Source organism: Vigna angularis, chromosome 1 (genome assembly GCF_016808095.1).
Source record: "Vigna angularis cultivar LongXiaoDou No.4 chromosome 1, ASM1680809v1, whole genome shotgun sequence".
NCBI classification, from domain to species: domain Eukaryota; kingdom Viridiplantae; phylum Streptophyta; class Magnoliopsida; order Fabales; family Fabaceae; genus Vigna; species Vigna angularis.
The window spans coordinates 63,298,300-63,323,551 of NC_068970.1; the positions used below are offsets into that span (position 1 = coordinate 63,298,300).

Below are 25,252 nucleotides of genomic sequence, written 5' to 3' on the forward strand. Positions count from 1 at the left end.
ATTTGTTTTATATTTTAACTTATACTGTTTATTTTAATCACTAATACTATTTTCACAGTTTATTTGATATAGATAGATGATTATTTTTATATATATATATTCACTGATTTTTAACCATTCATTAATAGGGCTTGATATTTTATGAAATATGGAATTCGTCATTTATTTTGTTGGTTTTATGTTGTTGTTCTTGTACTACAATAGAGTCCAATTCATTTAAATATGGAATTCGTCATTTCTACTTGAAAAAAGGTTTTAGGAATTGAAGTTTTTTTTGGTCCCTTCGTTTGAACACCCTGAAAGAAGGTTATTGAAGAATGGGCTGGAATTAGCCCATGGACCAGTGGTCAAATTGACATCTCTAGGTTATATAGCTACTTAATAGCCCTACACACGTGCTCTGTCAAGTGCACGTGCAAGTGAGCTAAAGCCAAAAACAATTCATTCTTGTGATGAGGTGTGACAGAATTCAACAAGGAATTACAAAGTCAAGAACTCTGACTACGCTGCCGTTTTAACAATAGTAGTTCATAAGCTAAGAGTATCCAAAGTCTGCATAGCAATATCTTAAAGAAGATCAAAACAATGGACTATTACTGATAGTGTTTTACAACATACAGTTGGAACATGAAGCCTGCAGAAGGTGCAGCACGTTGCAAGCTACAAATACAGACACTATTTTTTTTTTCCCAAATGAAGAGCAATGGGAGTTTTTATTTATTTATTTTTTACTTCTTCTGGCTGCTTTTTCTGAAATGTAATAATTCCAGCTTTCCTTTTTATGCATTCAAGAGAAATATGGTACAGACTTTATACACATAGGACAGTCTAAAACACTGAATACAAATTCAAGTTCCTATTATATTCTCTCATAATCATGAGTTACTCACACTACTCAGAAACTTGCTCTTCTTTTTCAGAACCCTCGTGTCAGGTGTGCATCTGCTTTGTAGTTCAGAGGACTTGTATGTATCATCATCTCAATTTTATTTGAAACACTCTATTATACCAAATTGAATGAAGGGTCATGTGGAAGAGGTCATACTTCAAGGGCTTTACATGCCAAAAGAAATGTTTCTGAGCCTTTCTGACCCCAAGTTGCAACTTGAGATACTTCTCTTGTGATACCGAGAGAAGTATCTGTTTTAAGTTGGGAATATCTTTCTCAGCAAGGATTATTGAGAATGCATCCCAATTTAAAACCTCAAAAAAAGGTGGAACAAAATTGTCAGATATAATCACAGGTACACACTCATAAAATATGGCTTCAACGACCCTTGGACTGTTCACCTCATATCCTTTAGGGCATATGCAATACTTGCTGTTCTTCATGTGATGGATGTAATTCATTTTGTTTGCAATACCATGAGGCATTGGGCCATATATCTTCATATCAGGGTCTTTGTCCTTCCAGTGCTTTAGCAATATTGGACGCAAATAACCATGCATATTTCCAGCATAGAAGGCAAGAATGGCTCTTTGGTGAGGAGGCTTTCCTCCCAGATCTCTCTGAGGATCTCTAACCGATCGGATATAAGCTTCCGGAAGAGAAACATCCCTTCCTATTTTAAAGCCTTGAGTCACATCGGCATTGCAGAGAGCTTTTATGCAGTATTCCATATGGTGTCTTGTTTCGTATGGAGCCTGCAACAATCCACTCATAAATTTTGTACCAATACGCACTCATGCATAGTGTTATGCTACAAATGCACATTTCTGATAGGCCGATATGTTTATATACACGCAAAGTACAAAAGAAAACTAAAGATGATGTAACTCAGTAGAAAACTTAATATATGAGTGATAATTTTAGAACATGATGACCATGGTTCGTGTGCAAGTAGAATTAAGGAGGAAAAAATAAAGAACACACAGCATACCCAATCATGGCAGGCAACAAGAAAATGGTCAGCACCACCAGTTCTGTTGAAGTGACGATATTTTGCGGATATTTTGTCTGTATAGTCCTTGAGAAACTGACGGAGATTTGTTCGATTATGAGAGTTACGTACATAAAGGGAGTGTTCTAACATACGCGCACTGAATGGCAAATAAAACAGGTGTGCCTTTGAAGGATCCTTCACAGCAAAATATTTATTTTCCTCCATCAATTTCATAAACCAACCCTCTGAGGCATATAGTCCCTTAAGTATAGGTTGATGAAAGATCGGTTTATCTCCATCCTTGTATATATAAACCTTGAGAGTGCGTTCCATAAGTTCATAACTCCTGCAAATCCAACAAGAAAAAAGCTAGATGATCTTGAACTTTGGTCATAGTAGCTCAGACCCAAGTCAGACAATAAAAAGGAATGTAGGACCAAACAAATGAAGACAAATATCATATTTAGAGGAAAAAACTAAGATGGCCTTGTCATTAAGGTACATTACATTTAAATGATCAATTACAAGAATCATGTGTATGAACAAGCTTGACTCAAAACATAAGCATGTCAAGGAAGGACTTTAGTTTTTTTTTGTAATCCAAGGACTATCTTTAGTTGAGTTCATATTTCCTTTAACAAGTCCATCAAGCGTACCTTTTGAACATAGAAAGATTGCGAAAGAGAGGAGCATAAAGTTCTTTGTCTTGAGTTACTATGGGAGCATGCTCAATCTCTAACCTGGCAGCAAGAATTTCCAGGTCACGTTTGGATGACCACCTGGGTCTCTGCAATAAAAAGTAGATCTTCAGATTGAAATAACCATAGCAATGTGTTGTCCAGGTAGCTAACTCATAATTGACAGAGATATTAGCATAAATACCATTGCACGAGCAGAAGCACGGCGACGTACTAGAATGTGGTTCATCTCCTGAATCAATGTTCTTGTTTTAGGTGGCATCATACACCTCATCTTTCTCCTAGGAGTTATCATTGCAGTACTGTTGTTTGAGGCAGAAAAGGCAACTTTCTGTGCAAAATTTTCAAGACTAGTCACATTAGTAGAGGAAGTTGAGCTGTGCGAGGTATGAACACGAACACCATCATATTCCCTTGAATCCATATTATTATCATTTACCAACCAGGCTCCCCCTTCGGTTTTCGAAAATTGCTTCCCTGAAAAGTTAACATTACTTCCCTTGGCCAAAATTGCATTGAAGTTTTGGGATCCAACACTCTCCAAATCCAATCTGTCACCTTTTCTTCCAACATCTTTCTTCTCAGATAAACTGCGAGCATCATTTCTATCTGTCCCATGTTCAAAAACATCATCATTAGATATGTTTCTTTCAGAGACTAAGTCACCGTTTTCATCATTGTGCTTTCCCATTTTCTTACCGTCGCCAACTTCAAATTGAACAATAGGATTGGGCGTTTTTTCCACCGTGGCAATGAAAGCAGAAGAATTAGAAAACCCTGAAACAGAGCCCATTGGGGGGCTCCAATCAGTGAAGTACTTTGGTGTCGAATGCAATGATGGAAATCTAACTTTATCGAACTTCTGAGGCACAGAAGACCATGGGGCATTTCCACTTCCATATGGAACCAATATTGACTGAAACAGTAAATAATTAACAGCAAGCACCCCCAACAGAAAAAGCAATCTCCGGTTCCCCATTTGACATAACTCATAAAAATATGGAAACAGGTAAACCAGTTAAGAACTGAGATGACACCAGATCACTTCGTTCTTTGACAAATTAGCTTCAATCTTCCAAACATTCTGCTACTATGACTTCACAAATCATTGAAGAAGACTTGAAGAGAAAAAAAATCAAAGGATCCTACTAAGAAAATTGGAATATTTTATAGTTAGAGAGACTACAGACAATCAAGCAAAATGTTGAGTCGGATCAAGTAAATAAACACTGAGTCTAAATTTTCACTGTTTCTTAAGGTTAGGTGCATGTAACTTGAGGAACTTGAAGAAAGCGAAAAAAAGCAAAGAGTTCAAAATGGACATTTGTTTCGTATTTTCGCAAAGAGGAACGAGACAACAAGGGGAAGTGCAGGACTAACCTTAGTAGTACAGTGAAGACCGAAACCGAAGAGACAAACTTCAAGCTCTCTTTCTCTCTCCTTTTCGCTATTTTTTTGACTTTATTGTGACCAAACAAAGAAACAGTTCGGGACCAGAACCAGACGAGATCTAAGTAAAATCTTTTTAAGTATCTAATAATGGAAATGTGTTCATCAAACGCACATATACTAATTTTTTTGAAGATATTTATTCCTGTAACACAATATTTTCGTAGATACATTTAACGTTAGAAAAAGATTGAAAAATAATTATAAATTACAATTTAAATTCCTTCATATTTTGTATTTTCTAAATTTATTTTTCAATTAACTTTTATGTGTTATGTATTTTTGGACGAAGGAAATTGTAACAAAAAAGGAAAAAATAAAATAAAAAATTACGAAACTTTTTTTTTGTGATTATTCTTTATAAAAAACTATACCTTTAAAATACCTCTTTTTTAATTTATTTGCATCGCTTCATTTACTTCGTCTTCTAAATTTTATTTATTATAAATTATTGTTGTCCATTTAAAAATACAAACTTCTCAAAATTAAATAAAGTTATTTTTTCGTTTTCTTTTTCAATTAGGAAAATGTTTGTCTGTATCTTAAGAAAAATCAAGAATTAAAAATAAAAATACAAACAGATAACATTTTAAATATTTTTTATTATATTTTAAAAAAATTATTAATACTTTTTAAATACTAACAAGCTGACATGGCCTTTGATAACATGTTTTGCTGAATTTAATTGATGATCTGGGGAAATTAGTGTTGTGTGAATTGGTGATGTGGAATATGGATTAGTTATAGAAATTTGGTAACCTTGATTGATGATATGAGAATTTATCTAAGAATTTTGATTATTAAATTGAAATTTCTTGAGCCGGGAAAAATTTAAATTGTAATATTATAAATTTATTTAGTAGAAAATAACTTTAGAAGAATCAAAATGATCAATTAAAGTTTATATGAAAGTTACAAATTTTTAAATATATATATATATATATATATATATATATATATATATATATATATATATAATTTTATATTTCATAAATCCTCCTTTATTGAAAAAAAAACTTTATATATTTTAATAAATATTTATTTGAGACTCGTAAAAGATTATAACTTCATATTATGTTAAAGTGTATTTGTTTATTACTTAATATCCAACTTCTAATACTTGAGTTAATAGTGTAAATTTATTAAATTAGAATATTATAAAAATATTATGAATTATCACATTGTTTCTCATAAAAATTGATATTCAGATGTCTCATATTGTCAATATATGTATTTTGTTAGAAAAAAATGAAAGAAAATGTGGCGGTAAAACACTTGTACAAAGAGTTAAGAAGAATTAACTTGCGAAATTAATGCGGAGAGCAATTTACAAAATATTTTTGGGACGAAAGCGGTAATTGACATAAGAATAGAGGTAGCAAACATGCAAAACGGCGTCGTTTTAATACGTTATGCCATGTCACACCACACAAACACACTCATGAACCCAAACTAAGTTGAAGAATGCAGAACACTTTATCTTCTTCTTCATGGCTCTGAAGCTCGCACACACTCACAATTTTCCCATCTTCGCCCCAACCCTCGACCCCAATCCCAACCCGCGTCCATCCTCGGAGCCCCGACTATCTCGCTGGAGCAACCCGCAAACCCGCTCCGACAGATCCCCCAATGCACGCCGAACGAGTCGACCCTCCGGCCCGGCCAACAGGTCCAAAAGCCCACCAAGGCCCAACGTGGACCCGGAGTCCCACCCGGCGTTAAGGTTCTCCAACATCCCCAAATTGAAACCGCGACGGATAACCTCCGCCCCGGATAACGTGAAAATCAGCGACGACGGACTATCCTACGTCATCGATGGTGCCCCGTTCGAGTTCAAGTACAGCTACACGGAAACCCCCAAAGCGAAGCCAACCAAAATACGAGAACCGCCTTTCCTGCCATTCGGTCCGGCCACCATGCCGCGTCCGTGGACGGGTCGCGCTCCGCTACCGCCGAGCAAGAAGAAGCTGAAGGAGTTCGATTCATTCGAGCTTCCACCGCCGCACAAGAAGGGGGTTAAGCCGGTGCAGTCGCCGGGGCCGTATTTGCCGGGGACAGGACCTAGGTACGTGAAGTCGAGGGAGGAGATTTTGGGGGAACCATTGACGAAGGAGGAGATTCGTGAATTAGTTAAATCCTGCATGAAAACCCCACGCCAACTCAATATGGGTTCGTTTGTTGCTACTTGCTACTGTTTTCTGCTCTCTTTTGTTGTGCTTGTGGTGGAAAATTCATTGTCTTTGTTTGTGTTTTATTTTAGGTAGAGATGGTTTTACGCATAACATGTTGGATAATATACATGCTCATTGGAAGCGGCGGAGGGTGTGCAAGATCAGGTGTTTGGGAGTGTGTACTGTCGATATGGATAATGTTTGCCAGCAGCTAGAGGTTGGATTCTTCTCTATTTTGTAGTAACAATATGTTAATTTAAATGCTTAAAATTTTTTAAATTCTCACATCTAATCACATACTGACATTTATGATAATTTGCATCCCTGAAATTTTATAATAATTACCGAAATAGTTATTCATCTATAATGTAGCAGTCAATAAGTTATGTTACTTGTACTAGTTTTGTAAGATTGGGTAGTTAATTGTTAGGAATGTTTCCAAGTTGTTAATTTGCTCTCAAATGAGCTCTGCAAATTAAACATGTATACATTCGTATTAGCATATTTTTCTTCTCAGTCAAATATTGAGGAGGCGGAAGATAAATAATGATTGGAGAAGTGCCAGATTTGTCAGGAAATGGAAATGTGCAAAATAACATTGTGCTGTATCATTTGAGTTTTCTCTTGCCTCATGTTATCTGATTTTTCAGGAAAAGACAGGGGGTAAAGTCATTTTCAGACGGGGCGGTAAGGTCTACCTGTTTCGAGGAAGAAACTACAATCATAAAACACGCCCACGTTTTCCACTGATGTTGTGGAAACCTGTGAGTCCAGTATATCCTAGGTTGATTCCGCGAGTTCCTGAAGGTCTAACTCTGGAAGAAGCAACTGAAATGCGTGAAATGGGACGCAAATTGATTCCAATATGCCGGCTAGGTACCTTTTTAAGGAAGAAACGTGTAGTTTAGCAATTAAGAAAAGTTAATTTCTCTTGGCAAACTGGATCGAGCTGTTTTTTTTCCCTGATACACACTTTTCTAATGCATTGGCTACTTTTATCATGCTACAGGAAAAAATGGTGTTTACTATAACCTAGTTAACACTGTCAGGGAGGCATTTGAAGAGTGTGACCTTGTGCGTATAAACTGTCAAGGACTAAATAAAAGTGACTATCGAAAAATTGGAGCAAAACTAAGGGTATAACAAATTTTGGCTCCACTGTCGAAGATAATATGGACTCAGATTTTTTCCCTGTTATTTTGGATTTTTTACATTAATTAATGAGGATATACTATATTAAAATCTTTCTTTCACAACTATTCTTTTGACTGTAGGATCTTGTACCGTGCACATTGCTTTCCTTTCAATATGAGCACATACTTATTTGGAGAGGACCTAATTGGAAGTCCTCTATACCAGATCTTGGAGATGACCTCAAGGAAGCCAATAAAATTGTTGACAATAAAAATTTTGAACCACGGCCATCAGAGGCCCTAGAAATCTCAGCGCAAGGTCTACAGAAGAACACAGTAGAGCATGAAAGCAATTTATCACATGACGCTACCATTTCCTCCAGTTCAAGTGATGTTACTTTGGGTAAGGTTGAGGTGCCATATCCCATTGAAAATAGCAGGCAATCTATTTCTGAGGTTACTGAGCTTGCTTCACTTACAAAAGTTTATGAAGTTGAAACCGCAAATGTTGCTACAGACTCCTATGCTGAGCCTGACCCTTGCACGAGTCCCTGTCCAAGTGTGACCTTATCACACTATAATAACAGTTCTGAAGGCTCGACGAGAGCTATGAGTGATAACCATGGAGCTGAGAATATAATGGATAGCCAAACCATCTGTGTTGGTCTTTCTGCTTCAATTTCAGGATCTGATACAACTGTTGGAGGTGGTGACAATTATACCAATGGAATGGTAGATCCTCATTGTGATAAGCTGCTAGATACTTTAGGAGAAGTAGATGTCAGTCAGTTACCAAGGTCAGCTGCTCCTTATATGAAAGAAATTTTGTTACTGTTCGAACAAGCTGTTGAGCAAGGTAGTGCGCTTGTTCTAGATAACGATTCTTTGGATGCGGACAATATTTACCAAAAAGCAGTTGCCTTTGCCAAATCAGCTCCACCTGGACCAGTTTTTGGGAAACAAAGAAAGGCTGTGGCTGTGGTTGAAAAGAGTCACAAGAATGAAGGTTCAACTTTAGAGACTAAAGAAACTACCACTGTTTCCACGAAACGGGAAAAGGCGAGGAGTACTAAAATTTCTAGAAAAGCTAATTTTGATGGCCAATTACTGAATGATGTACCACAAGGAACATTAGGAGTTGATGAACTTGCTAAACTTTTATTATGATGCTGGATGGTTTTATCTAAAGTTCTGATGCCATTGCATAGAGTTCATTGAATCATACGTAGTGCATTTGTTGACAAAGTATTTTCTTATTTCCTTCGGCCTTTGCTTTTGTTACTTTCCATGGTATGATCCCAATATTATATCGGTATGGTTTACTCACTGTCATGGTTTTGTTATCAGCCTCCTCATGACTTAGGCTGTGGCTAGACGTCGAATGCCGTGTTAAATAAAATGTAATGTACGTAGTGGTATGGAAAGACGGGAAGTATCATATCATTGTTTTATATTTCATGATGAAATGGGGTGGAGTGTTGATTTCATTGTATGGACTTCAGGTAGAATGATGAAGAAATGGTGGAAAAATAAGATTGTGAATCCACAATCTTCCGAATTTGATAGGAAACAAATAAAGCTTTTAGGTACGTAGAGATTAATTGCATTTATCGTTAAGTTGCCTTCTTTTTGGCACATCGAGTCACCTTTTATTCATCTCATTCTACACACTTTTTATTCAATTCAAAAAATGATAATAAAAGTCTTATTGTTTCATTTTATTTCTTTTGTTTACTTATATTTAAAAGAGGAAGTGATCATCGCTGAGAAAAGGAGATTAAATAAATATATAAGCGATAAATCATATTTAAAAGAAAATGTCTAAATAGATTGATTTTTGACAACGAAAGCAACAAACAATATTCTAAAAGAAGAAAAAAAAAAAAAAAAAAATATATATATATATATATATATATATATATATATATATATATATATATATATATATATATAGTTGTTCCATATATAGTACTATGTGGATATGTATTTTTTGACAATGGTGTCAATATAATGCCACCCTATTCTAAAAAAAGGAAAAAAAAAAACATATAAAGAAACCTAGAGTTGTTTCCATCCACTACTATGCGGAGATTTATCTTTTAGAGAATGAAAGTAACAAACAGTATTCTAAAAAAAGGAAAAAAAATATATAAAGAAACCTAGAGTTGTTCCATATATTAGTATGCTGAGATTTTAAACATTTGCCACTGGCGTCCCTTCTGATCCATTTTGGTCGTTAGTGACAACATTCTTCCAGAACCAATGCTTTTCGAAAAGAAGATAAATCTCCTCTATTGGGACTTTCTTGGTTTCGGGCAAAAGGAAGAAGACGAAGAAACTCATGACGACAATTAAGCCACCGAAGAGCAAGAAGATTCCGTATTTGAGGTGGCAAAGTGACATGAGGAACAACTGAGCAACAAGTGCGGTGAAGATCATGTTGACACACACCACCATACTCTGTGCAGCTGACCTTATCTCTAATGGGAATAGCTCACTCGGAACCAACCACCCAAGGGGACCCCAAGATCTCCCATATGCCAACACGAACAAGAATATCACAACAACCAGAACTGCACTGGGTCCTTTTCCAAGTTCTTTCCCGTGTCCAAAGTCCACAGCCAAAACCGCAGCCGTAATAATCTGCAAATCAATAAAAAAAAAAGTGCAATTAGCAATTCCATTAAAAGCGTTGCATTTGTTTGATAAAACTAAAGGACAATAAGAGCTAGAAGAAGTAGTTACCATGCAGCATATCATTTCAAATCCAGCTTCCAGAAAGAATTTTCTTCTGCCAAACTTGTCAACCAAAAACATTGAGATGACGGTGGCAACTAGAAGAGCCCCATTGGTGATAAAAGATGAAAAGAGAGCAGCATTAGCACCGAACCCCAAACTCTGGAAAATGACAGGGGCATAGAAGAGGATGGAGTTATTGCCAGTTAGCTGCTGGAATGCTGGAATCCCCAAGGCACCTATGATCAGTTGTGGCCTATACTTCCTCTTGAGGAGTGTCCTAAATGGGCTCTTCACAGCTCTGGCTTCTTCACTTGCTTCCTTAAGATCTTCAAATTCAGCATCAACATTCTTTGTACCTCTAACTTTCTCCAGTACTTTTCTTGCTTCGTCCAACCTTCCTTGCTCCACAAGGCTGTTAGGTGTCTCAGCACACAGAATACCTCCAATGAGCATAAGAACTGCCGGAACACCTGCCAAACCCAGTGATATCCTCCATCCGTGGGGATGGATTTTGTTCGTGAAGTAATTCACTAGGTTTGCAACTAAGATTCCAGCACAAGTTGTGAACTGAAACAGTTGGTTCACCGCTCCTCGGTTCTTTGCCGGAGCCATTTCCGAAAGGTACAATGGAACAGCCTACACAATTGAATGCACCGTTAAGAATAATATTTCTTTGTAAGTAACGTATGCATTTTAGAAATCCAGTCAGAAACAAGAAGCAACGTTGAAACTACAATCACAAACATGCTACGTGTGAAGGATTAGTTTTGGAGTATTTATTTGACTTACTTGGTTACCAAAGCCAATGCCTCCACCGAGAAGGACCCTGCCAATGATCAGCATTGCAATGTTCTTAGCTGCTGCATTGAGGATTGCGCCTGCCAGAAAGCTAAGGGCTCCCACTATGATGCTGGCCTTCCTTCCCTTGCTTCTTGTTAAGTAGGAGGCAAAGAATGTCATGACCAGTGCTGAGATATAAAGGGACGATGTGAACAGTGTTAGGACTTGGTCATCATATTTGCAGTAGTCTGTCTCATTCAGATGCGAGTTCTTCCTGCTGTACACTTTTGGGAAGAACTCTTTCAGAAAATCATCCATTGAAGTCACCCCACCTGACACCACACCATCCCAAGCAAATTTCTCATTTTGAACTTTCTTTGAGACAACATGAAAAGAAGAACATAGCTATAACATCACAGACAGTTCTTCCTATGGAATGGGGAAATCGCTAATTATCCTGCTGCACAGACTTTTTCTGAATTTTCTGCTTTCTAAGCATGAATTCCTTTAGACCAAAAGACAGTTACATGATCATGTAATTTTAGTACATATAATTAAATAGTTCCAAAAATAATAATTAAGATAATTTCTAATTATTAGAATGATCTAAATATTTCCAGTTAAAAATTATTAAATTGAACTCAATAATAATAATAATAATAATAATAATAATAATAATAATAATAATAATAGAAGAAGTAGTGTATATTTCTTTTCTTTAAAGCAACCACGTCTGTTCCATTCCCTGAATAACTGGAGTTTATTGTGAACAGCGAACTCAACTGAAAGAAATACGAAATTGAAGTCGAAATTCCCGGCCCAGTTTTCGACTCAGAAATCAAAACGTTAAATACACACGATACTGATTATGGATGATAAAAAATGATAAATGAGAATAATTCGAATTATAAAATAAATATGATACAAAAAATTATCGTAAACATTTTATCCATATAAAAAATTCACTGAACAGGTTCTTTCAATGATATTCATCCAGAACATGATACCACTTTGCAATTGTTGCATATAAAAAATAAATACCTGATGACGAAGAGTAATAAAAAGTAATAAAGTTAATGCAAGAATTAGATGTTTAATGAATAGAGTCGAGAACAAATTAATGAAAAAGAAAAAGATGAGAGAAGAATGACCTGAAACACCAAGGTCATAGCCAAAAAGCGAGCCACCAAGAGCCCCAACAATGCATGTAAAGGCAAAATAGTAAGTGAATTTGTGCTCATAAAGATGAGCCCTTTTTCCACGCTCTCCACCAACTATTCCCACTGCCATTGCTCTCTCTGTCACAACTCTCGCTCTCTGTTTTTTCAAAGAAAATGTTTCACCGTCTCTGCTCTTTCAATCATCAACTTTCACGCTGCTATCTATAAGACCTCCGGAGTCAATGACAGTTCACATGCTTTACAAACAGATACGAATATATTAACTACTTGTATGTAATTCCGTTGTTAATATTAATATCATTTTTATAAAATAACCTATCTTTTCTTAATAAGGAACAATTTGTTTTTTATCTTTTAATCGAACAACAACCAAACAGTAACTATTTCCGTTATAAAATAAGCTATTTGTTTTTTATTTTTATACGAGTGAAACCTTAATAAGGTAAAGATGTTGAGAAGAATGATAAACAACAGAAAATTTATTCACCAGTTTAAGCTATAAATAAACCTGCTTCATTTTATTTTTTTTGAGACAGGTAAAAAGTAATATGGTTGATGAGAAGATAAAGAAAAAATAATTAATGATAAAAAGTTTTCTTCGTGTATATCTTTTTCGAATTGGTTTGTTTGTCGATCATATGTGGAAAAGGTGGCCGAATTCTTATAATTGAAATTAATTGTTAATTAATAGTGAAGTATATTTTTATTTAGTATGTAAATCTTAAATTTAACAGATAAACTCTTTCTGAAAATATATCATATTATATATTATATGTTTTCGTTTACTTGAAATCAAATTCGATTTAAACTGAGATGTGAAGAATAAAAACAGAAAAGTTAATATTGAACCTTAAGCTAAAAAAATACAATTTAATGTATCTAAATTCCAATGCACTTAGCTTGGTCACATTTGGATTTTACGACACTTGAATTGTCGTTGGGACAGTTTCAATAACAATTTTATCTATAAAATAATTTCTTAACGACTTTAAAAAATGCAAATTTTTCGAATAAATTAAATACATCATATATCATAAACTTAGAATCGATCGCATAAACTTTTATTCGTTATTATTCTATACTTTAAAATAACGTATTGTTAAGCTTTAAATAATTAGTTAAATACAGTTAGAAACTAAATAATAGTATGAAACATTGTATGATATTTGTGAAAAAAATATAATTAATGTGATAATAGACACATCTTAAATATTTTTTATGCGATATATATATATATATATATATATATATATATATATATATATATATATATATATTTATAAACAACATATATTTTATATTAAAAACAATAGTAGAATGAAATCATTGGATTGTTGGAACTTAGGATAAAATCAAAATTTTGAATTAATAATATTTAATTGATCTGACTTAGCTTAGTTTTAGAGATTTTGATAGTTAATTAAAATTAAATTAATATACGTATACCAATATATACAATATTAGGGATTCCCCTATTTAGCATACACAATATTTTTTCTAAGATTACTCTTAAATATAATTATTTCTTTTACTTAGTATTCATATAATTCTTAACTTTTATGTAACCACTTCATTCTACTCTTATTTTTCAATATCTCATATATCATAATCAGTAACATTTTTTTTACCAACTCTAATCGACTTTTATTTTTCAATATTGTATAGAATTAATATAAAAGATAACTTCAATTATATTTTAAATTTTTTATACTTTTTAATTACAATATTTAATAATGACTTATATTATCTTAAAACTGTTAAAATAAGGAACCCACAACCTAATAAAACATTATTTCATTAATCTAATTAACTTAAGTTGATTTTGTTCATATCACTGGGTTATAATATTAGACATAAATTATTATTGATTTTATAAGAATATGTGTATGAATTTATCAAATCCCACAACTTTCATTATACTCGTGTTTCAAACAAACGTTTCTGGGTTTACATAAGTGTAAATAAATGGCTATAATGTGTATACAAACCTAATAATTTAAAATATAATCATATATTTAGTTTTTCATCTCCAATGATGTTGACGAGTCATTAAAGGGTTGATTTTTAAAGCATCCAATGACCTCAGTGATATATACCCAGTCTTGCAAAATGAAGAATAGAACTACATCTAATATCAAACCGAATCAGTCGTAGGCTCATAGGTCCTATTAAATATACTCTTCCTATTGTAATTTAATTTATTATTTGAATTAAAATGCAATTGTTTCGACAGAAAGATTGTGAGAAATACATACAACAAATTACGAGCCTTTTAAGACAAAGAGATATTACCACCTAAAAATATAAATATACTGACAACTTAGTAGTCACACGTTAAAGTTGGTTGAGAATCAAAATTTATTAAAATTTTAAACAAAAATAAATTCTAATTTTATATTAGACACTGAAAATATATTTAACTCTTAAAATAATAATATAAAAAAGTTTGAAATTATAGTTCATATTCAATTTTAAACATTTCAATTAATCTATTTTTTAATCCTAATTTAGGTGGTGCTGAACATTGTTAATTAACGTATAATCATGTGACAAACTATATATGGGTTACAACAGCTTATTAGGATCTTTTTAGCATCTACACGAAACCTTCCTCAAAATCTAGAAATAGACATCCTTCATTACTTTCTGTCTTTGTCATTGAGTTTGAATAGTTGTTTTCAAAAATAGTTTAAAAATAAAAAAATATTATTTAATAAAATTCCATATATGAATGGTTTAAAATTGGTAAGAGTTTTATAATTATAAAATGTCGGTTACATAAATAGTTTTTTCAATTTATGAATATCTTTTGAATTTAAATAATTAATTAATATATAGATAACACTTATATTAAAATAATACTTTTAGTTATAATAACACTTTTTTGTAAATATCCATGTAGATGCTGTGAATGTGCATGGTATAAGGTTTTCTATATCAGAAAGTACGCAAAAAGTTGTGGTGCTGAACACAGTCATTTCATGCGGTCCTTCAAACACACTTTCTGTGCTGCTGATTTTGTGCAGTTTTTATCTTCCTGAGGTGCTTGTGCTGCTACTGATTTTGTGGGATTATTTCCTACAATGACCACTGAATCTTTTTTTATTTCATTTATATATTTTCATTGCTCTATGTATTATCCTAATGGTCTTTGTAGTATACTGTCAGACATCATGGAGGAAAAGAGATCCAACAAATATTAAAGCAACAAATTATATTTAAAAGAAATATCATAATACGCTTAACTTTATGACATCGAAAGTAAGAAACAAATAGCTAAAGGAAAATAAATGTATACTTGTTCAATCTATTTTGTTGACAATTTTACACTATAGCTACTGGTTTCCAGTTTGATGTCCTTCGGTCTTGGTCTGATACGATGTTCTTCCAGAACCAATGGTTTTCGAAAAGAAGATAAATTTCCTCAATTGGGACTTTCTTTGTTTCCGGCAAAAGGAAGTAAACGAAGCCACTCATGATGACAATTAAGCCACCGAAGAGCAAGAAGATTCCATATTGGAGGTGGCAAAGTGACATGAGGAACAACTGAGCAACAAGTGCAGTGAAGATCATGTTGACACACACCACCATACTCTGTGCAGCTGACCTTATCTCTAATGGGAATAGCTCACTCGGAACCAACCACCCAAGGGGACCCCAAGATCTCCCATATGCCAATACGAACAAGAATATCACAATAACCAGAAAGGCACTGATTCCTTTCCCGAGTTCTTTGCCATGTCCAAACTCCACAGCCAAAACCACAGCCGTAATAATCTGCAAAGCAATCAAAAGGTCCAATTAGCAATTCCATTAAAAGCGTTGCATTAGTTTGATAAAACTAAAGGACAATAAGAGCTAGAACAAGTAGTTACCATGCAGATTATCATTTCAAATCCAGCTTCCAGAAAGAATTTTCTTCTACCAAACTTGTCAACCAAAAACATTGAGATGACGGTGGCAACTAGAAGAGCCCCATTGGTGATAAAAGATGAAAAGAGAGCAGCATTAGCACCGAACCCCAAACTCTGGAAAATGACAGGGGCATAGAAGAGGATGGAGTTATTTCCAGTTAGCTGCTGGAATGCTGGAATCCCCAAGGCACCTATGATCAGTTGCGGCCTGTACTTCCTCTTGAGGAGTGTCCTAAATGGGCTCGTCACAGCTCTTGCTTCTTCACTTGCTTCCTTAAGATCTTCAAATTCAGCATCAACATTCCTTGTACCTCTAACTTTCTCCAATACTTTTCTTGCTTCGTCCAACCTTCCTTGCTCCACAAGGCTGTTAGGTGTCTCAGCACACAGAAGACCTCCAATAAGCATAAGAACTGCCGGAACACCTGCCAAACCCAGTGATATCCTCCATCCGTGGGGATGGATTTTGTTTGTAAAGTAATTCACTAGGTTTGCAACTAAGATTCCAGCACAAGTTGTGAACTGAAACAGTTGGTTCACCGCTCCTCGGTTCTTTGCCGGAGCCATTTCCGAAAGATACAATGGAACAGCCTACACAATTGAATGCACCATTGAGAATAATATTTCTTTATAAGTAACGTATGCATGTTAGAAATCCAGTCAGAAACAAGAAGCAACGTTGAAACTACAATCACAAACATCTGATTAAACATGCTACGTGTGAAGGAAGTTCCATGATTAAAATGATTTTGATACGGTGAGGATTAGTTTTGGAGTATTTGACTTACTTGGTTACCAAAGCCAATGCCTCCACCGAGAAAGACCCTGCCAATGATCAGCATTGCAATGTTCTTAGCTGCTGCATTGAGGATTGCGCCGGCCAGAAAGCTAAGGGCTCCCACTATGATGCTGGCTTTTCTTCCCTTGATTCTAGTCAAGTAGGAGGCAAAGAATGTCATGACCAGTGCTGAGATATAAAGGGACGATGTGAACAGTGTTAGGACTTGGTCGTCATATTTGCAGTAGTCGGTCTCATTCAGATGCGAGTTCTTCCTTCTGTACACTTTTGGGAAGAACTCCTTCAGAAAATCATCCATTGAAGTCACCCCACCTGACACCACACCATCACAAGTAAATTTCTCATTCTGAACTTTCTTTGAGGTAATAAAAGAAACCAGAGAGGGGAAATCAATCACTGATTTCTTTTAATACGAAACTTCAATGGTAAAACCACTTCAACCGAAAATTGAATTAAAAATTCACAACTTTTTATGCACACAGAGCTGGTATAAAATTTTATTTTCTGCAATAAAATTAGAAATCAAATTTGATTATGGGTCCTTGAGTTTAGTATCAAAATTAATTTCATAAAAGTTCGGCAGATGTTGTCGTCTTGTTCGTTGCTGTTAATCTTTTTTTCTGTAATGTGATTTTTTTTTGTATTGTTGTGTTGACTCGAGTTCCAATGAATTTCGAATTTGTTTTCAAAATTATACGACTTAGTTCTTTAGTTCTGATGTTTTAAACACTCTTCTCAAAAACTTATCTTCATTGAATAAGACATATAGATCTGAACAGCTGCACCAATTTTCTAAGCGGACGAATCATAGTTCAACGTAAGCTTTCAGACATGTGCAACTTCCGTGCTTGCGGCAATTAAAATACATTTAATTTTTTAAAAATTAACCGCAGAATCAACTTGTGCAACTTCCCCCCAAACTTTTAATCCCTTACTAGTACGCAACAGAAGTAGATAATTTGTTTAATCAAACATTGTAAAGATGGAAATTGATGATTCAGTTTTATAACATTGCACCAAACCATTTTTACACCAGTCTTTTCAGTTTAGTTTTCTGAAACGCCCCTAGTTCATTGAAGGCATCAAAAGTTAATTCTAAAAAGTAAAATGTCAAAATCTGAATTAACATACAGAAAAATTAATTAATAATTAACAGCCAATGATATAACAAATCATACTGCTTGAAATCCAAGAATAATAAAGTAAAAGAACCAATGCAAAAACAGTGTTTGTTCCATACCCTGAATAATTGCAGGGTGTCATTAATTCACTAAAATACGAAATTCCAGCCGCTATCCCGGCAAAGTTTTGGAGTCAGAATCAAGACACACTACACGTATGTTTCAGCGATAAATCAAAATCAAATCAAAACCCCCTTTTTTTTCCCGATCGTTACATTAAGTTCTGCACAATTGTATATTTGGAGTACCATTGCATCATCGTCGTCAAGTAATTAAATTTTTGTTGTAAATTTTTTTCGGTGCAACGAAGAGGTGTGATGAATCTAAAAGAGACAAACGATGAAAGAAATAAAAGGAAAAAATAACATAATTTGGCAGAACAGAGCATGTGAAAGTAATGACAGAAACATGAACTGAGACCGAGAAAGACAAACCAGAAACACCAAGATCATAGCCAAAGAGAGAACCGCCAAGGGCCCCAACGATACATGTAAAGGCGAAATAGTTAGTGAATCTGTGCTCGTAAAGGTGAGCCCTTTTCCCTGGTGCTCCACTTTCTACTCCTCCACCTGCCATTACTCTATCTTTTGAATTTTTGTGTCAGTGTTTGAGAACAGAGGTCCACCCTATACAACAAACACACACCCACACACATTTCCGCTTCTTAGGCTTCTTATAAGGGTGTCCGTGTCCGAGTCAACGCCCCCAACCCGACTCATAAAAGGTACCTCCTTTTTCTTTTATTTCTTAAAATTAAAATACACAACATCTACTAATTTAATATCCTTCTTTTCTTACTACCCCAGTGCTTTTACATATTTCTTTGTCTCTTTTACTTTAAACAAATTAATAAAATGATTAATGTTTTCGTTTTCGATAAGATATTATTTATTTCTAAATTAATAAAGTAATGAGAGAAGAGAACGTGTCGTGATAATAAAAGACATTTGTAAATAAAGTTTGAGAAAACGCATAATCAAAAGTAAATAAAACCATCAAAGGTATTTTTGGAAAAAGTAATCAAAATTTCATATGCAAAATGCATTTTTTTTTCTAATATTGTCTGTCTCCAACGGATAACCTCAAATGACAGCATGCATGCGCTGGAAACGGAGCGACTGTATCAACTTAACCACATCCCATCGGATCCTCAAATTTCGTAATCACAATTAACGCGCAACTGCGTAGAGGAAACACTACCTTAATTTAATGGAGCCAGAATAGAATAGCTATTTTTCCCTTTCATGATCAAATATATTAAGGAATTAATTAATTTTAAATTATTAACATTAAAATATATACGGTACAAAAATGGATTAAGACAGAGATTATTAGAGTCAGAGTCGAGTGTGGAATTATCAAACTGGTTACTGAATAATAGTCAATCTTATCTTATCCCAGTCATATAAAATATGTGAATATATAATTTTTTCCACTTACCAATCAAAAATGCATCGTTTGTCTAATATGGTGGCTGCTCTGTCAATGCATTTTTATTTTATTTTATGTTAAAATAGTCAACTGTTATCTAATAATTAGATACCTTTTATCTCTGCTTTTGTATATGCATTTTAAATAATGATACATAAAATGATTTAAATCAATTGATATATTTAATTTCTTTCTACATTATAAATTTCATAATAAATAAATGTATTAATGTATATTATATATAATTTAAATTATAATAAATATCTTCAAATATATAACATTTTGGATTTATAATAATTAAGTAAATCACGTCATAAATATATGTTAAATCATTTATATTTTTAATAGGTTATTAAATTTGAGTTAGATATACAAGTAAATTGTTGTAAATTGGGAAAAAAAAGTCAAGTGTGTATGAAAATTAGGATAGTTTAAGACGAACTTAGCAATTTATTTACAAATAAGTTTATGCTAAACATAATTATCGTTACATGAAAATTTTATTAAAAAAGAAAAAGAAAAATATGGAGAGACTGTGTCAAACTCATAATAAACACATAATAAAATTATAGCTATAGATGAAAAAGTAACCTATTATAAAAAGAAAATCCATTATCTTTTCATGAAAATCATTTATATTTTAAATTTCATATTTCAATTCTCTCATATTTCAAAACAACTTAAATTTTTATTAGTTTTTGTTTTAAAAGATTTAATATTAACTTTTTAACCTATCAAATTTATTTGTAATTTGAACGAGTTTATTGCCATCTGAATATTAAAATCTTTCTTCTCATCAAGCATCTTAGTTCATTCATAAATTATTTTCAATTTCTTTGCAAAACAAGTCTCCTTAAACATAAAAAGATTAGAAATTACCACAAAACTATTATGAGTTAAATATAATTATTGTGTACTCTATAAATTATTGACAAAGAAAGTGACATCTTCCAAAGAAAACATACCAGTCCAAAAATCAGATTTCACTAACATACCACCATCGAGATTTTTATTCATTCACAATATAATTATTATCATGATTAATCATCACCGGCTCAAGCTATCACTAAACAATAAGATGTATCACAAGAGACTGTACCATAAAAACTAAACCACATACTCTATTACAAACTCTGTCACTTGAACAAAATAACATTTAGTCTTATTTGTGCATTAATCATCTCGGAACGATAATGTTATAATTTTGCATCAACTATTTTATCTCCACAATTAAATAGATCATATGACCAAATATTTTAAAATTTATACAAAATAAAAATAATTTATCATACTTTACATTAACCGTGCAAATTGTTATGTTATTTGTTTGTAATTTAATACATTATTTGTATTGTATTAGTTAATAGTACGTGGTGTGTTACATTATTTCAATTTATATACAATACCTTTTTATTTTTTTTATCTTTATCCTTTCAAATTTAAAATTCACTATTCTTTTGGTATTCATCTTAAGATACTTAATTTATTTTACTAGTTATTCAACCAAAAAATAATCAAAGAGTAACACGTAATACTAAAAATAAAACAACTTTTTATAGAAAAGAAAAATTAAAGTAGTTTAAAACTCGCTTAGAAAGTAAAATACAATTGAAGTTCTACTTTTCGTCTTCCAAAGGTTAATTGACAACATCATGTTTTCCTGAAACTAATGGTTTATTCTTTAGAATTAATTACTTCGGAGAATTTTAGAAGGAAAAGTAATAGGTGCAAAGGCCCATAAAAGAACATTTCTCTTATTAGATAATAAAGAAAGTGAGAAAAAAAAAAATATAACTTTCTATTTAATCCTCTCTTTCGCGTACACATATATAAGAAAAAAAAATGTAATGTCTCAAGAAAATTATTATTTTCTAAAATTATCATCACTGAAGGATAGAAGTAGAAATGGAGCAAGTTAAAGTATTTCATCTCCATTTTCTAAGTACAAATTCATCTTTATCCTATTTCCATAGTTGATTGCATCTTATCTTCATTGAAAATTTTATATTTGCTTAAATGTTTTTGTGTCCTTTTTATTATTATTTTAAATATTAATTAAATAATTTTTTAATAAAAAAATACAAAAAGAGAAAACATAACATTATTTCAAATATAAAAAAGGTATAATTATTATAAATATGAAATAAAAATATCAAATAAATATTAAATAATAATAGAAAAAATAAAAATAATCAAAATATGTGTATTAGAAAAGTAAGTTAAGAAGTTAAGGACAAAAAGATTTCTATATACACTTTTTAGATGTAACATCCTAAAAAATATATAACATAAGTTATCATATAATAATATTAATATTGTAAGACAGTTAAAGATGTTAGAATAAAATTACAGTTATCCTAAAATAATCATAAAATTTAAAGCTTTACCGATCGGTAATTCAAGATTACAAATTTAACCGAACGGTTCAACCCAAAAACTAAAAATAGTAATATGACCGAACGGTCATATTTTAAACTACAGGATTCTCGCCTTCCAACTCCTGCCCCAGCGAACACTCCACATCATCTGCTTACACCCAAAAAGGTGATCATCACAAGAGAAAAACGGAACAGGAATATGGACAAAACAGGAAATAAGGGTAAGTTAATGTAATTTAATTGTGCAAACATACATACATTTCGTACAATTATAACTAATGCAAAACAAAACACTACAACATACCACAACAATCACCGATAAACATATACAACTGAAAACCATACTTTATGCATAAACCAAACACCTGACTTGACCATCCGGATTGTATGAATATGTAGCTTGAGGTCGTTCATGCACTCGGGTGGTGTAGTAACTGGAAAACCATCAGCTGCCACCCGAGGTTAGTCCGTTATAACTCACCCAAGAACCTATGGGCTAAGACCTCCTGCCATTCTCACACAATGCCTTACCCATCTCTACTTGAGAATTGGTAATCATCAAAATATCAGGATGAACTCCGTGAATTTCACTATCCATATTCATACTATAACACCACTTTGATACACTTTTCATTGAGACATTTACTACTTCAATACACTTTTCACTGAGACATTCCTCCTTGGAATTCTCTTCCACATTACTTGAAACATATGTCTTGTTGAAATATCAATACAATTTTCCATACTCAGTAAATCAATACAACTATCTCAACCCATCAAAGTCAAACAGCGATAATAGCATAACCTATGAACAAGGCTGGACGAAAAGATAAACATAACCTATGAACAAGACCGGACGAGAGAACACTCCTCATATGTGAACATGACCGAACGGTCATGTAAAGAGTAAAACTCAAGCATGAGTCGAACGTCTTTGAAGTTGAACGTCAGAACAACCGAATTCTAAAGCTAAAACCGAACACTTGATATTTAGAACAAACACTATTGTCTTAGACCGAACGCCATTGACTTAGGCCAAACACTATTGGCTCAAACCGAACACTATTGAAATAAGATACAAGAACAAGATTGAGTACTACTTCTGAGACCGAGTGCTAGTAACGAACCGAGCACTACCAAGACAGTACATGACTGAGCGGTCAATAAAAATTAAAACCTATGATAGACCGAACGTTGTTTACACTCAAATGTTATGTCTAGACCGACTGCTATATTCACATGAATATCAATACAAGATCGATCGGTCATTAACTAAGGATCCACAAAAGTAGAACTCAGTTAAGACCGAGCACCAATACAAACCGAGTACTATTAATAACGAATGTTAAACCTATTATGACTAATAACAAACGATAATACCCACCCTGAGACTGTCGAGATAAAAAACGAATACTTTTAAAACTGAACGCCAATATTAAATCGAACAACACTTAACCAGATTATCACTACGGAACCTAAAACCGCTAAGCTCGATTACATGACCAGACCGAGCGTTCTATACTGATCATTCGATTTTTTTACAAAACTTGTAGAACTTCTCAACTACTTCACAGATTTCGTCCAAACACAAAATATTGCATACAATTCAATCAAACATACAATTGTTCATACATGTAAACGTTCAAATAGAGATTCCAAACACAACCACATAAAACATAATTAAATTACTAGCTTCCCGTACCTCTTAACTGGATAGAGAACTTTCAGTACAGAAACTTGCTCACCACCAAAAGTCTTAGAAACTTAAAGTTCACTGATTTGTGAAAATAAACCAATCACAAGACCAGAAATGTGATCAGAATTTAATAGAGAGAGGTAATAAACTCATGCAACCAGAAACTTGGTTTGCATGTGCTGGAAAACAAACGTTCTAAGAAGAGGATGAACTTACCAGCTCAAAACAACAACTTGATGGGTGCAAAGTGAAGCCCTTGACACCAGGAAGACTCAGGCGTTGCCTGATTGATGATCGGAATAAGAAGAAAGTGAGAATTTGTAGAAAGAAGGAAGAGAATTGTAGAGAGAAGGAGAAGAATATGAACTCAGAAACTTAGAGAGAATAAGTGCATGCAGAATAGAGTGACACGAAATTTTGAAAAGTTTCCTTGTATACTACCGTCAAAACCGATCAGTCACTCAGCTACACACACCTGGCTTCCAATTTCTGAATTTCTGAATTCTTACACCTACACCGGACTTCCACTCACTGCTGAATTTAATGGTCCTTACACTTTTTAGATGATTTATAATAAATTAATGGTCTTTTACTAGTTGAAAAACTAATATAAAGATGAGAAAAATATGTATGTATTTATTTTTAGTCTTTAGGTCAAGTTTAAAAAATTGAATATCATTCATATTCTTAATTTATAAAAACTAAAACACTAGTTTAGTTTATATTATTCAATTTATCAATTTAATTATAATATTTTTTTAATAATATTTTAATTTTCGTCAATTTTATTCGTATCTTTTATAATGCTGTTTATATAATCAGTGAACAGTCATATCTTATGTTAGATCGTGATTCTTTTTACATTTTTTAGATTATATATAGTAAATTAATTGTCTTTTTTTGTTTTTTTAATTGAATAATATAATTATTATATACTTAAATAAATAAGTTTTAATTATATATATATAAATTTTTATAATTATATATAATAAATAGATGTGATTTTAAGAAGTTTAATAATTTAAGAAATAATTAAGTAATTATACTATTATATGATAATATATATTTAAATATATTTTTATGTAAATTTTTTAATATTAAAATGTATAATAATAGTAACAATTAAATTGGTACATGATTATGGGTTTAAAGAATTGTTTTAGGTAATGTTTAGATAAAGGAATATTTGTTGTGAATAGAAATTATATACTATTGAAATGTAAATGTTATGTTTTCTCAATTATATAGATCATTGTTAGAAAATATATATAAAAAAATGGATGGATTAATATATAAAATGAATTTTGTATTAGAGGAATTTTGGGAAATTAGGGCGATTTTAGCATAACTCGAGAAATTGTGACGATTTTAGCCAAAAAAACCATCGATAATACTTAACACGTTGTTTTTCTCAACGATTTTTACTATCGCAGATAACATATTTTTCAGCAATAATTCTAAAAATAACTAACTGAAAAAATTATATATTTTTGTAATAATTGGTAAGATAAAATAGAAAACAATATCACTATATCTTTTTGTCTATTTCAAAAAAATATAACAAAATTGATTATTTATAAATATTTATAATACAACTCTCTTTAGAACACTTAAATCACACTGTGAAACTAAACCTATAATAAATTTAGAACAACATGAAACTGAGATTACAATTTTTAAATAAAAATACTTGTAGATATAAGGAATTTAAAAGACTGAGATATATTCAAAGATATTTATATATAGAATTAGAGAAAAATAAAGTCAAATAAACGTAATATCATCTCATCATGTATAAAATAATAACTAAAATGAAAAA

At 32.6% G+C, this 25,252-nt stretch overlaps 3 protein-coding genes across 7 annotated transcripts; 1 reads left to right on the forward strand and 2 right to left on the reverse strand.

Annotated features, from left to right (window-relative positions):
- Positions 1-565: 565 nt before the first annotated feature.
- On the reverse strand, positions 566-4,101 carry LOC108346205 (probable glycosyltransferase At3g07620). 3 transcript variants are annotated; one of them, XM_017585214.2, is made up of 6 exons: positions 3,962-4,101; positions 3,281-3,729; positions 2,766-3,190; positions 2,540-2,670; positions 1,881-2,229; positions 566-1,644 (listed from the first exon to the last, which is right to left on the reverse strand). In XM_017585214.2, the coding sequence occupies exons 2-6, from the start codon at positions 3,558-3,560 to the stop codon at positions 976-978; spliced, it is 1,854 nt and encodes a 617-aa protein (XP_017440703.2). In that variant the 5' UTR covers positions 3,561-3,729; positions 3,962-4,101; the 3' UTR covers positions 566-975. The 3 variants fall into 3 exon arrangements, with proteins under 3 accessions (XP_017440703.2, XP_017440702.2, XP_017440701.2); XM_017585213.2 differs by having other exon boundaries at positions 2,766-3,726; XM_017585212.2 differs by having other exon boundaries at positions 2,766-3,729.
- Positions 4,102-5,451: 1,350 nt separating this feature from the next.
- Positions 5,452-8,577, forward strand: LOC108347727 (CRS2-associated factor 1, chloroplastic). The gene is made up of 5 exons (XM_017587151.2): positions 5,452-6,199; positions 6,291-6,418; positions 6,852-7,077; positions 7,211-7,338; positions 7,476-8,577. Exons 1-5 carry the CDS (start codon positions 5,521-5,523, stop codon positions 8,499-8,501), a joined length of 2,187 nt encoding a protein of 728 aa, XP_017442640.1. The 5' UTR covers positions 5,452-5,520; the 3' UTR covers positions 8,502-8,577.
- Positions 8,578-9,412: 835 nt separating this feature from the next.
- LOC108347184 (sugar transport protein 14) lies at positions 9,413-18,660 on the reverse strand. Of its 3 annotated transcripts, none has more exons than XM_052871341.1 (4): positions 18,363-18,660; positions 10,863-11,185; positions 10,080-10,709; positions 9,413-9,977 (listed from the first exon to the last, which is right to left on the reverse strand). In XM_052871341.1, exons 1-4 carry the CDS (start codon positions 18,502-18,504, stop codon positions 9,528-9,530), a joined length of 1,545 nt encoding a protein of 514 aa, XP_052727301.1. In that variant the 5' UTR covers positions 18,505-18,660; the 3' UTR covers positions 9,413-9,527. The 3 variants fall into 3 exon arrangements, with proteins under 3 accessions (XP_052727301.1, XP_017441832.1, XP_052727300.1); XM_017586343.2 differs by lacking the exon at positions 18,363-18,660 and adding an exon at positions 12,005-12,192; XM_052871340.1 differs by lacking the exons at positions 9,413-9,977; positions 10,080-10,709; positions 10,863-11,185 and adding exons at positions 15,232-15,811; positions 15,910-16,539; positions 16,737-17,059 and having other exon boundaries at positions 18,363-18,618.
- Between the last annotated feature and the right edge of the window lie 6,592 nt (positions 18,661-25,252).

Excerpts from the sequence above, each read along its gene's own strand:
- LOC108346205 (XM_017585213.2), bottom strand. The coding sequence starts at position 3,560 with ATGGGGAACCGGAGATTGCTTTTTCTGTTGGGGGTGCTTGCTGTTAAT. Across the intron at positions 2,230-2,539 it reads AATCTTTCTATGTTCAAAAG|GAGTTATGAACTTATGGAAC; the intron begins GTACGCTTGATG and ends TTGGATTTGCAG. Across the intron at positions 1,645-1,880 it reads TTGTTGCCTGCCATGATTGG|GCTCCATACGAAACAAGACA; the intron begins GTATGCTGTGTG and ends GGATTGTTGCAG.
- LOC108347727 (XM_017587151.2), top strand. The coding sequence starts at position 5,521 with ATGGCTCTGAAGCTCGCACACACTCACAATTTTCCCATCTTCGCCCCA. Across the intron at positions 6,200-6,290 it reads CCCACGCCAACTCAATATGG|GTAGAGATGGTTTTACGCAT; the intron begins GTTCGTTTGTTG and ends GTTTTATTTTAG. Across the intron at positions 7,078-7,210 it reads GATTCCAATATGCCGGCTAG|GAAAAAATGGTGTTTACTAT; the intron begins GTACCTTTTTAA and ends ATCATGCTACAG.
- LOC108347184 (XM_052871340.1), bottom strand. The coding sequence starts at position 18,504 with ATGGCAGGTGGAGGAGTAGAAAGTGGAGCACCAGGGAAAAGGGCTCAC. Across the intron at positions 17,060-18,362 it reads CTATGATCTTGGTGTTTCTG|GTGGGGTGACTTCAATGGAT; the intron begins GTTTGTCTTTCT and ends GTGTGGTGTCAG. Across the intron at positions 16,540-16,736 it reads GCATTGGCTTTGGTAACCAA|GCTGTTCCATTGTATCTTTC; the intron begins GTAAGTCAAATA and ends TCAATTGTGTAG.